Raw genomic sequence first — 13,288 nt, 5'->3', positions numbered from 1 at the left:
GTAAAAGCTGTGATTTGAACACCACCCCTTGGGGCTACCCAGAGAGGACTCAGGAAGGAGAAGGGGTCTAGGAGATAGGAGGCCTTAAATGCTCTGAAATAGACTAAGTGAAGATAAAAGGACTGAGAGATGTCTCTGAAACAGACATTTTAAACTGGCTCCAGCAAAGGTCGAAGGGAAAATAACTGAATTAACTAGTAACTATGGAAAGACTTGACAAGGTGCTACTCCCCCAAAGGCACACTGGGGAACAGATTGTTCTTTTGTACATGCTCCTTAGCAGAGAGAGATGGGCTGTTTTTAGTCAGTCTAAATGAGCAGCTAATCCTGAAGCCAGAGTGAGACCAGGCATTTATTTGAACTAGCACAGTGAAGAAAAGTGTCCATGGGTTGATGACAGGTGGCTCACTGGCAATTCCTGTGGGCTATGAGCTGATGACTCAACTCAGATGAGCACAGGTATCTCATAGGAGACTGAGAGCAGGATAACTGGGGCTTGGGATTTGCAAACCTTTCAAAATCTCTTCCCTTTTTGTTTAGAAGGAAGGACAAATAAACAGTGTCTCACATCAACATTTAAATCCAGGACTTTGGCAATTTCAGTCTTTTTCTTTCAAACATTTTTGTTGGTGTGTTTTTGAGACAAGACCTCACTGTGTAGCTTACTGTGGCCTGGGACCTGCCGTGTAGCACAGGCTGGACTCAAACTCACAGGCCTCCTGCCTCAGCCTCCGGAGTCCTGGGATTATACGTGTACACCCCCCATGCCTGGCTTTCACAGTCTTTTTTTTTTCAATGTGTTTCTTAGCAGACGTTATAGTGTACATGTGTATTTTCATCTGGTGTTGCCATAACTGCCTTCTCAGGTGTTGAGGCCTAGAAGTTGGTACCCCAAAGTGTGGGGATGCTGAATACTTTGAACTGAGGACATCGAAAACCTCAGAAACAGCCTTAGAACCAAGGTCTCTCTGTTGCCTGTCTTTTACCCCTCAACCTCCTCCAAAGCCAGTCATAAAAACCAGAACTCCTCTTCCCCAAGGCAGGTCATAGAAACTGGAGTCCTTTTTCCCAAAGCAAGCTGGAATGCCTAAGAATACTACTCTAAACTTCCCCCTCGTTTCTGTCTCAGAGATGGCCGTTAAGATATTCTCTCACCTACCTTGTCTGAGAGTAGATCCTAAGACCTCCATTCCTTGGAGGACAGAAGGCTACAGAGGGACCAGGAAGAATCTTGACAGATGGGCCTGGCTGGGTTCCCTCTTGGTCCGTTAGCTTAGACCTTTTTGTCCATTCACATTTCTGTGTGGCTGTCCTTGCTTCATCGAACTTATGCATAAAATAATTGTTTTGGGGGTCTTCATCTTGAAGACTCCCATGTCATGTAACACTACGATTAAGCTTTTTTTCTTAACCCAGCTCTGTTGTAGGGTTGTCAGCCGTGACCCTTGTGATGGGAAGGCGACGGAGCACCCTTCCCCTTGCACAGGTTACAGCATCACTTCATATATTCTTAATTGCTTTCAGATTTTGTCACATGGCTGTACCATAATTCTACAGCAACTCCCCATTTGTGAGGCATTTGGGTTATTCCTTTATGTGTGTGAGAGCGATTATAAATAAGGCCATGGTATTTTCGAGGGTGATGTCCCTATATCTATATTGATTTCCTGAGGATAATAATAATAATAAAGTCATGATTTACAGGTAGCATTCAAAGGTATAAGCATTCATTATGTTTTTAAATGACTCATGACTCTGGTATAGCTTTGTTTTAATTTCTCCCATTTCTTGCCTTTTTTTTTTTTTTAACCACTTTGGCTCAGCTCTTTATTGCTGCCCTTTCCATCAGTGGTGTCCTCCTGTTTGAAGAGCCATTTCTTTTATGGAGTCAACAACATTCCCCTAGTTTCTTTATATATATATGTATATATAAATTTTTTATTAGCATATATTCATTAAACGGGGGGGATTCTTAGTGACAATTCCAATTAGACTTAATATTGTACATTAATGACATTGCCCCACTGTCTCTCCCTCTCAGCCCACTACCCGCCCCACTTAAAGCAATTGCAGGGGTTTCCTAGTTCTGTTTCATGCGGGTATTTAAAGTCCATCAACCATATACCATCAGGCAGTGGAAGTTTCTTGTGGGAGATGATTTTGACACTGAATCCTTACTCAGTAAGCATTTATAACACCTCTGCTCTGTCCCTGAGAGTGGCAATGAGAAGATGCCTGGTTTTATTAGATACTAACCTCACAAAATCACCAGCCTAGAGTCAGGGGCATTTGTGTCTACTCTGTGCCCATCACCTGCTTGTAAGAGTGCTAGGTCTTATGAGAGGCAAAATAGGAATGTGGACAAAATATTAAGAACACTCAAAGCAAAGGTGTCTTTATGAAATAATCCTCTGCTCTGTAATTTTAAGTGATTTCTCATGGTCTAGTACTGCTTCCATATCCTTTACCTGAAATAATTGGGACTAGAAGTGTTTCAGATTTTGGATTTGGGGAATCATTTTTGGATTTTGGAATATTTGCCTGTACATAATGAGAGATCTTGAGAGGAGTCTAAACTCAAAATGTATTTACTTTTTAAACAGGTAGCCTGAAGGCAATGTTTATATACAATGTTTTAAAATAATTTTGTGCATGAAACTAAGTTTCATAGCATGGAATTTTCCATTTGTGATGTCCTGAGAAGGGGCAAAAGTTTCAGATTTGGGGTCTTGAAAGATATCCAATTTTTGGATCAGGGACGTTCAGCCTGTATTATGTTTTAAAGTCAGCTATGGGGAGATTTTAGTGTTGGGTCAGAGCTAATTACTGCTCCTTTGCTGAAAGCAGCTGTACTCCAGTGTGTACTCAGGCCAGGTTCCCCAGCCAGCCAGGGAAAACAGCAGGCAGGAAGAGTTCCAGAAGGGATGTGGGTAAGTGCCCAGAAAGGATGGGCTTCTAGTTGGGGGGGCCACAACTTCAGGCCTTTGTTAAGCTTTCATTAACATTTGAAGGGAGAGGTTGGACTGAACCCTTGGCTCTCTCAGGCTGGCTATGGTTTGATTTTTGTGACAGATAGTGTTGAAGAGTGACTGTTGAAGACAGTCAAAACACGGGCACAATTGAAGCCTACTACAGGACACATAGACTCAGTTTTCACTTTTTAGTATGGCTTTTCTATTGGAAATAGTGTGCATTTTGTTGTCTTCATGAAGGACAATTTAGATTTCTTAGTGAACTTTATAATATTGGTTAAAAATTAAAATTTTATCAGTTGGAATCCCTGAATGTTGTAGATCTATTGACCTTTTTCTTCTTTCTCTTACAGCTGTTTGGGGCAACTTCGTTAATATGAGGTAATAGGTTTTAATTACTTGAGTATTGTGTGGGTTTATAGACACATTTCAGTTGTTGCCTATGCACTGTTGGTGTTGTGAGCTAATTGACAAATATTTTTAATGAGACTTTTGCTGTTCACACATCTGGGCTATTTCTTTTTTCCTATGGATGTTCCTAAAGGATACAGCTGATTTTGACATTCACTCAGTAAAGCCCAAATGTAAACAGTTGTCACTCTTTGTTGCTGACCTTCCCCTCTTTGTGTAGATAAAAGAGGAGTGTCCCTAGCTTTCACACTACTAAATTGTAGAATGTGTCTCTGGGTGGCCTGAGCTAAAACCCTTGGGGCTTTTGCAAAGTCCTTTGAGAGGAAGCTGTCCTAGGGAGCCAGTCCATAGCTGGCCTTTTGGCACCTAGGAGCTGGCTACAGTTTGTGTTTCCATCAGAAATGCTTGGAACTAGTGCTTTAGATTTTGGATTTTTTTTTCAGATTTTCGAATATTTGCAAATGCAAAGTGAAATATTTTGGGGATGGGACCCAAGTCTAAACATTGAATTCATTTATGCTTCTTACAACATAGCCTGAAGGTAATTTTATAAGCATTTTTGGTGCACCTGTGTTTTGACAGTGTTCTTTCACAAGAGGTGAGGCGTGGAATTCTCATGTTGGTGCTCAAAGTATTTTGGATTGTGGGCTAGGCCTGCTCAGCCTGTACTGTATGTGGCAGTTGAGACTACCTCCCTGTCCTGCCTCAGCCTCCTGACTGCTGGGATTACATGTGTGAACCACTATGCCTTACAAATATGCATATATATATATATATATATACATATATATATATATATTTTTTTTTTTTTTTTTTTTTTTGGGCAGTACTGGGGTCTGAACTCGGGCCCTCATGCTTGCTAGGCAAGCGCTCTACCACTTGAGCCACTCTGCCAGCTGTGTTTCTTAATGGGCAGGAGGAATGCTTATAAAAGCAAAATCCTCATCTGAATTCTATTAAATTAAGAAATATCCCTTAAAATAAGCTAAAAGGTAATAAGCATTCATTGTAAAAGAAAATTTGGCCCTGTTTATGCAGTTTGTCATTTAAGGGAAAGTCTACCCCCTTTTGTTACTTTGTGGTGTTATGAAATGAAAGCGTGCCACTCACATTTGTGCTGTGAAGTTGGCAGTGGAGTTTTCATGCTGCTGCATGAGGCTGCTGAGCCCCACCAGGCTTTTCATGTGGAGTTGGTTTGAAAGGTGGATGGGGCAGTGTTGATCTGTTTTTTACCACCAGGCTTCCTGTCTCATGACAAAGGCTGCTATGTGTGGGTAGGTGGGATGCTCAGATCTCATTTAAAGGAGCTCTGTGTTTTTACTTGGAAAAATTCCATTTTGTGTTAAATCCCCAGGAAAGCTCAGCAGAGAATCATATACTCCCTATAGACATGCTTCCTGATTCTAATTTAAAATCCCATGTTGGGTGTAACACTGAAGTGAGATTATTTTGGTTTCATAGAAACAATCAGTTGGGTAAAATGGAGCATGTTTGTAGATGAAGTGAAGGAAATTTCCTCCCAGTTGTCCTACTTTGCTCTGGTGCACCCCCTGCTGGAAGTAATTGGCACTCAGGCCGGACAGTGAGGCAGGACAAGGAGATAGATGCAGATAGTCTGCAGCCTTTGGTTTGTGTTGTGGTAATTTGTTTAGAAACAAATCTTGACGTTACAAACCCTTTCAATTGATGCAGCTTTCTACTCAACAGGTCTATCCAGGAAAACGGTGAACTAAAAATTGAAAGCAAGATTGAAGAGGTTAGTGTCTTTTCCATATTCTGCTTCCTTTTGCCATGTATTTGTTACTTTCACTCCTTTTGCTGTGGCAGCTTGATGCTGTTCCATGATTTTGAAACCATCTTCAAAAAATCATTCCCTTCTTTAAGAGAAGACTTTCTATTTGTTTTCCTGTAAGCAGTTTCTCTCTGTCACCATTTTTCAATTTTTATAAAAGTGTAACATATTACCACAGATTCTACCTTAAAGGCAGAATGCATTTGGGACTTTTATAGCATTTTCCAGGTGACCCTTTCTTACAGAAAGGGAAATGATTACTTTAAGACATGGAAGCAAGCCCTAGCACCCACACTGAGCAGATGCTGAAAGGAAAATGACCTCCAGACAAATGCAAGAATTTGAGGAACAGAGCATCTGTGTGCAGACATCAGGAGTCACCGAATTGCCAAATGAGAGCTAGAAGCCTCTGGTTTTAAAATAATTGCCTGTAGATAGAGATTTAGGTAGACTGTTGTACTGTGGGCTATGAGGGGATAGGGCAAATGCTGGAGTCCTAGGGAAGCCCTTCTATTGTTTGTCTTCTCCCTGAGCCCATGGTGGGTGGTGACATACATGGATTGGGTGACTCACAACCTGCAGTTTTTATGTCCTGCAGCTGATAACATATATATAATTGCAGAACAAGATGTTGAGATTTTGTAGGCTACAGTTAGTGGCTCCTTTAATTCCTGAAGAGATGAGTAATATCTGTTCTTATGAACTTGAGACACATTTTACATTCTTCCTAGTAAGGTGGATGAATAAAAAGGTATTTTCTCAAACACTGAGGCATCTATGAAGTAAGAATTCCATCATGGAGTTTATCTGCTGGTGTCTAGCATTGGGTTCAACTGGTTTAATGTCAGAGTAGAACGGAATTTGTAAAAGAAATTAAAATGTTTTGCATTATGTCACTCTGACCTGAAATATCAGAATAGGGTGGAAATGGCAGAAGATTGGTTTTGCTTTAAAACTGATTTGGTTATTATTGTTCTAGATTGTTGAACCACTAAGAGAGAAAATCAGAGATTTGGAGAAAAGGTATGTCCACTTGTCCACTTTTTGTTTTGAATTTAGGAAATGCTTCTATCTTAGCTATATGACAGGAAAGATCATTATCAAATATTAGTTCCTCTGATTTGAATGTATGAATGAAAGATACGTACAAGCTTATGTAATATGAAAAATATAAGGCATTTGCAAGACAGAGCTTTTCCATTACAAGATAAGTTTTTACTTTCAAGTTTGCAGTATTTTCAATCTTTTTTGGTTTTTTTAAACTCCTTTTTGTCATTGACTATTCTCAATGAGATCTATAGATTCCCTCCGGGAAAAAAAATTATTTCTATTTATTTTAAATTTATTTTCCCAGAGATATTGCTGTAGTTTAACCACAGATCCTAAGTTTAAAATTCTTCTAAAATCAGTTTGATTCTGTAAACCACAATAATCTAAGTAAATGTGCATATAAGTATTTCCTCGCATTTGAATGTGATACACCAGTAGTCAGAAAATTGGAAAAAGAAGGATTTAGGTGTGTTAATGTCTTCCTTGTTCAAACCTTGCGAATTCCTTCAAATTCATTGCAGAGAAATTGAGACTAAGCCTTCTCTTCTTCATGCTTCTGCAAGGTGGTGGGTGTTTGGTGGTAAATATTGAATCTTCTCATAATTCCAGAGCTAGAGGGCCATCTGGAGGGCATAAAACAAAGTGCCATGTGTAAGCACTGAAAAACTGGGTGTGGAGCCAGTGGATAGTCAGTCATTTATTTGCCCTTGTCACCACAATACGGCAGCACATTTCCATGATATAGTTCAGGAAAAGTGGTCTGAGGAGAAGAATTGGGTAAGAGGAGAGGAGTTTCCATTTGAATCAGATTGTAGTAACATATCCTCCTCATCTCCTTGAACTGGGGTTCCCCTGCTGAGCATGGGGGTCTGTCATAGAAGTGTTCTTTCTCTATCACTTACACTGCTAAATCAATTGATTCTCTGGCACTGGAACACTTCCCAGTGAAAACTGTGTGTCGAGAGTGAAGTGACAGTTGAGTTCTTAAAAATTTTAAAAAGAAAAATGAAACATCCATTAAATTTCTGTATTTTTTTCTTTTCTTGGAATGACTTGGTGGTTTATGTCAGCATTCTGTGAGCCCTTTATAAAATCCAGACCAAAAAGGAAGAAGTGAAGAGTAGTTTTTCTTTGATTTTCATTAAATGACAGAAGGGAAATGGGGGTGGAGATTTATCAAACATGTTTATTCATTAACCATTTACACAACTCACCCTATTTCCCAAATCCATAGTTTATAATTCCTGGGTCCTTTATTGGAATTGTAATAAAATAATGAAGTACTATAATTAAAAAAATCCCTACCCCCCAAACCCAAACATGTTCATTTACTTTGTTCTTATTCTTGACTGAGCATTCATGCAAACTATTACTTTCAACTTTTATTAGATTGGAAGTTGTTGGTTATTTTCAATAGTAGAAGCAGAATGAAGTATGAGATGAATAATGGGTCCTTTCTTACAACCCCCTCATTAATACTTCATTGATTATTGTTCTTTCTGCTTTAAGTTTCCTTACTACGATTATGTGCAAAATTCTCCTGGTAACATTTTATTGGATGGGAGTAAGAAATCCTGCCTTTATGAAGACTGTATAATTTAAGAGACTTTACTTGAATGTTAAAAAAAAATTGTTCATGGAAAGAAATAACCCACCATAGTTTTGTAAGTTGGTCAAAAAGAAAAAGTGTACCCACTTTTGATCATTTTCTTTAGACGAGAATACTGATTTATGAAAAAATCAACTAGCTAACTTCCCCAAGGCAATGGCTTACAGATAAGAACTCTCAAACTTTGGGAATCATGTGATGCCGCTTGATACTTTTGAGATGTTGTGTGCCTCTTTGCTTATGCGCAAGTAAGAATTTAATCTTAAAGATTCACTAGTAATGCATTCTTTTCAAACCAGGACAGTTGCCCTAAACATGTGGGCAGAGGGTAAACATTTGCCTGTTTGGGTCTGCTTACTGATTTCTAAACTAGTTCTGTCTTTCAGGCTGGTGAGCAAATCAAGTGAACAGGAGCCCAAGTTAATGTTTCAGTTAGAAAGTCAAGTTCAGATGTGGTGAAAAAGGCTTTGTGCTGGGTATTGGCGCGGTTCTATCTGGTTTTGTTTTCCTGACTGTGGTGATAAGGATCAAACAGCCATTTTTGACACCGGCGCTATGAGAATGTCACTGGAAAAAATGTTTTCTTGATGTGCTTGTCACTTTGAGGAAGGTGGTCTGCAGGAAATAAGGACATTTTGAAGTTAAAATTCATGTGGCAAACCACAAGACAGTGCATTGCCCAGGCCTGAGCAAGTGGACCATATGTGGGCCTTTCCTTGGCACATCCTGTTTCTTAATATTTTGATTTTCCATGCCACTTTGTGTCCATGGGAGACTGAATTTAGGACCTCCCCATCATACTAAAATCCACAGATGCTCAAGTTCCTTCTGTAAAATGGTTTTGAATTTGTATAGAACCTGAATACATCTCCCTTATACTTTAAGTTATCTCTAGGTGACTTTAAATATCTAATTTAATGTAAATATTGTATAAGTCATTGCTATACTGTGTTGTTTAGGGAATGACAACAAAGCATGTTCAGTACTAATGCAATTTTTAAGAAACATTTTCAACCCACAGCTGGTTGAATTCACGGATGAGGAACCCACAGATACTCGGCCTATAGTGTGCCACCTGTGTAATTTCATCTTTGTATCTTCAAATGTTCTTTGAGTACATAGCAAGTAATGATGATAATTTAAATTCCAAGTAGGAGTACTACTTATGGGCTCTCCTACTAAATAGTAAGGTTAAAGTTTGGAATGACATGGAAATAACTGGGGGGTGGTAGAAGAAAATGTCCATTACTTCTTCAGATTTCATTCTGCCTCTGCTTGCCTGTTTGTCTCTCACACTCAGGAGTGCAGGTATTATGAGGCACTGCTGTATCCCTGAACTGAGCATGGAGTAGGTATCCAGTTAAGAGTTCTTGAATAAACAGATAAGCCACTACACTGGGATGATTTTCACTCCCTTTAGGCCTTAAAAGAAGCCTGTGCCTTTGTTGTCCACTGCCTCTCACTAGTTGCTCAGCTGAGGGCACTGACCAGCCACCTGCCCCCTGCATTGTACCCTTATTACTGCACACTGTCATCCGCAGCTACTAGAAGGCAAACAGTGTGAATGCAGAATGCGGAGGACCTGGCCGGCACTCCTTACAGTGCTGTGTGCCTGACTTCTCCAAGGGAACAATGAGGATATAGATAGTTTGAAAAAGCTTGATGACTTGAGCCTACGTGTGAAATCCAAAACTTGGTTGCTACATATTGAAGAAAAACAAAGCAGGGGTGGTGCAAGTTTGCAATCCCAGTCCTTGGGAGGCTGAGACGGGAGGATCACGAGTGCCAGTCCAGCCTGGGCTGTATAGCAAGACCCTGTCTCAAAACAAAACAAAACAAAACAAAACAAAAACACGCAACCCATTTTTCATTTTTTAAATTAAAGGTTTTAACACATTGTGTTGAAAGTACTTTTTAATCCATGCTACACACATTAACTTTGTGTGTCAGGTAACCATTTCTGCCTCAGTTTCTTTTTTTTGACATGTAAAAATGGTCCTTGTTTCTGGTATACTGTGTGATGTTTTGATACATGGATACATTGTGCAGTGTTGAAATCTGCTTCACTTTTATTTATTTAAGTACATTCTCTGTAAGAAAACTGCTATTTGCTTTCTGGCATGAATAACAAAGCAAGTTTCATTTCAAGCTTTCAGATAGGGACTATAGCTGGCCTCATGTACTCTCTGTTCCACATCAGATTGAACCACCCATGATTGAAAATATTCAGGGAAATAATTGCATCTGTACTAAACATGTATGAGCTTTTAAAAGTTGTCATTATTCCTTAAACAAGACAGTGTAGCCATTACTGACACAGCATTTTCATTGTGTTAAGTATTAACACAGTAAGTAATCCAGAGATGACTCAAAGCATACTGGAAGTTGTGCATAGGTTTTATGCAAATACTGCACCATTTTATGTAAGAGACTTGTGCATACTGATCTTTGTATCTTTGGGGGTCCTGGAACCCATCTCTGAAGGTACTGAGGAACAGCTGTATTCTAAGCTACTAACTTGGATGAATTCGTTTCTGTGGCCAGACCTGTGTGCTCACTCCTGGGATTCAGTAGTGCTTGCTTAGCATGCTTGTGGCCTTGGTTCAATCCCTAGCAGAAAGAGAGAGAGAGAGAGAGAGAGATTGATTCTTGTAGTGGGTGAAGGAAGGCGGCAGTCTGATGGAGCCAGTGTTCCCACTGTGGCTGGGAGGAGCACAGTGCTACACTGGGAACAAAAGAGGGTTTCATGGCTCCACGTGGTGGGTATGGAGCTTCAGGCTGTAGGTATAGATGTACCGAGCTCAGAGGAGCAGGTGTGTGGGCTGCAGCAGACCACCTGAGCTTTTGCTAGCCTCCACACATTGATTGAAGGAAGAGATGGAATTACTGAATGCGTTACTTGGCATCCCTCTGGCTCTCTCAAGTCCTCCAGCGTGGCCCTGCTCCCTGCAGCACTGAAGACATTTCTCATTTCCTTGCTGTAAGCAGCATATGCCAAATGCAGTCTGGGACTGGCATGGCCCTGTGGATGAGGAACCACTGTTACCTTGGACAGAAGAGGCAGCTCTGAGCTGCAAAGAGCAGTTGGGGGTCTTTCTTTGGGGCAACAGAGCAAACAAGGAAGGCCAGGATTGACAGATCCTCACTTTCCCATCTGCCCACCTCTGTTTTTATAGTCTGTAAGGGGAACTTGACCTTTTGAGAATATGGAAACACTTCACAGGGGAGTTCAGCATTGTAAAAGAAAGCCCTCCACTCTAATTTCAGCATGCTTACCTGCTTTCAGGAGATGAGAAAGAACCTGCTCCAAGGTCTGCTGTCTAGCAAGCTGTCATGTTCTCTTCAGTTCAGTGAACATTAGGACATGTGCTCCTCTGGGGACAGGTCTGTGAAGCCTGACCCAGCACCTCCAGTTGAAACAGTAGTTAATCTGCTGACCATACAGATAAAGGCACTTTTACTCCTGACTGCATCCTTTAGAATGTGTATTTCACATCTACATCTGTCTCCTCTCAGTGGATGTTTTCTAGCCAATTATGTTGCTGTGTTCCTGGAATATCAGTGAGGCTTGGAGATGGCATGGCATCTTTGGGGAGTAGACGGGGTCAAAGCCGTCCAAGGGAAACAAAGTACTGATGTCTAGTCACAGTGCCCAGGACACGGGTCAGAAAGGAGCTGTAGGAACAGATGCTTCCCCAAACAGGACCAGTGTTATTATATCTTCTTTTCTCAGTCTTGAGAGGCACTGTCTCCCACGTGGGGACTTTGACTTCACAAAGCTTCTGTCTCCCATCTGGGCTGTGATACAGCATCTCCACCAACTCTGCTTGTGTTTTTGAGATAATTATTTATTTATTTATTTATTTATTTTTGTGGTGCTGGGCATCAAGCCCTGGGTCTTATGCATGCTGGGCAAAGCACTCTACCACTGAGCCACACCCCAGCCATTTTATTTATTTTTTTACTTTGAGACAGGGCCTTGCTTTTGCCCAGGCTGACCAAGAACTTGCTGTAGTACAGGTGCATGCCCCCATGCCCAGCTCCTCATGCGTTTTCACCTGGCTTCATTGAGATAGTGGTGCCCTGCTTTTGGGTTTGCTGGTCGCCTGTAGCAACCTCTCAGCAGTAGAATCTCAAGTCCTGTTCTTACCCTGATTCTAGATAGGTGACCCATGTCTCACATCATCCAGTGGAGAAGAATAAAAGAGGCAGCCGTCAGGACTTGAGAATGTGGCATTGCTCTGATGGCAGGTGGAGAAAATACTCACCAGAGATATTTGACTTTTCTTTTTTGATCTTTTTTCATGTTATATAGCTTCACTCAGAAATACCCACCAGTAAAGTTCTTATCAGAGAAGGATCGCAAAAGAATTTTGGTAAGTTTGTATATCTGATTATTATTTGTAATATTAAGATACTTGCTTTTTTAATTGAGAGATGATCCATATACCATGAATGCAACCACCTCAAGTATTCAGAAGTTTATAGTGTTTGCAGAAGTTGCCACCGCATCACTTACTGATTGCACAGTGTTTGAACCACCCCAGAAAGGAACGTAATACCTGATACTAGTCATCGAGTATTTACCTCTGTATTTATCTTTTAAATATTTCATATGAAAGAATTGACACAGTATGTGGCCTTTTGTGTCCAATTTCTTTCACTGAGAATGTTTCCAAGGTTCATCATTCACTTTTATGGCTGAACAAGAGTCCATTTTATGGATGTATCACATTTTGTTTATCCATTTCTCAACTGATGGACATTTGGAATTGCTTCTACTTTGAGACTATGGGAAATAATGCTGTTATGAACATCTATTTTTGAGTGGATGTAGGTTTTCAGTTTTTTTTGTATATACTTAGGAATAAAATGTATCCATATTGAAAAGGTAGAAGTATCTGTAATTGCAGGTGACATGATACTGTGGTTAGCAAACCCAAAGGAATCTCCCAGTTAAAACTACTTCAGCTAACCAAAGGAGTTCAGCAAGGTTGCAAGCTACAGAAAAAGACATTCATATGGTAATCCTGTGTTTAGCTTTTTGAGGAAGTGTGAGACTTCCAGAACAGTAGTTTTTAACCTTTCTATTTTGTCAACTACCCTGGGGCTTCCTTGTCTAATAGTCTCCTTGTGAAACTGCAGAAAAATTTCACCAGTGAAAAGAACCTACTTATAATTGGTGTAGGAAACTGTCCGTTTTTCAAACTAGCATTTTTATTGCGGTATCATTCACATGCCATACTGTGAGATTTAGTATAATCTCAGAGTTGTGCAGCCATTACCACATCCAATTTTGGAACTCACCAAAGAGACCCTACCACTAATGATCACTACTCATTTTCCCCTAAAGCTTTTCATACCTCAAGCCTGAGGCAACCACTAATCCTTTGGTCTGTATAGATTTGCCAAGTCTGGATTTATCATACAGATGGAAAATGCTATGTTGTCTTT

General features: G+C 40.3%; 1 protein-coding gene across 5 annotated transcripts in view; it reads left to right on the top strand.

The window, feature by feature from the left end:
* The window catches only part of Uxs1 (UDP-glucuronate decarboxylase 1), an 81,054-nt gene that overhangs the window by 18,740 nt on the left and 49,026 nt on the right, over positions 1-13,288 (top strand). For 3 of the 5 annotated variants that reach the window (XM_074050477.1, XM_020159069.2, XM_020159071.2), the window contains exons 2-5: positions 3,326-3,353; positions 5,091-5,139; positions 6,155-6,198; positions 12,150-12,210. In XM_074050477.1, the coding sequence (XP_073906578.1) occupies positions 3,326-3,353; positions 5,091-5,139; positions 6,155-6,198; positions 12,150-12,210 (182 nt within the window). Of the gene's footprint in view, positions 1-3,325; positions 3,354-3,393; positions 3,925-5,090; positions 5,140-6,154; positions 6,199-12,149; positions 12,211-13,288 lie in introns of those variants that run through there. The other 2 variants (XM_074050481.1, XM_074050478.1) reach the window with 2 other exon arrangements.

The sequence above is a fragment of the Castor canadensis genome, chromosome 12 (assembly GCF_047511655.1).
Source record: "Castor canadensis chromosome 12, mCasCan1.hap1v2, whole genome shotgun sequence".
Taxonomy (NCBI): Eukaryota; Metazoa; Chordata; class Mammalia; order Rodentia; family Castoridae; genus Castor; species Castor canadensis.
Note: the sequence above shows the minus strand (reverse complement) of the source record. Positions and strands in the feature narration are given on the sequence as shown.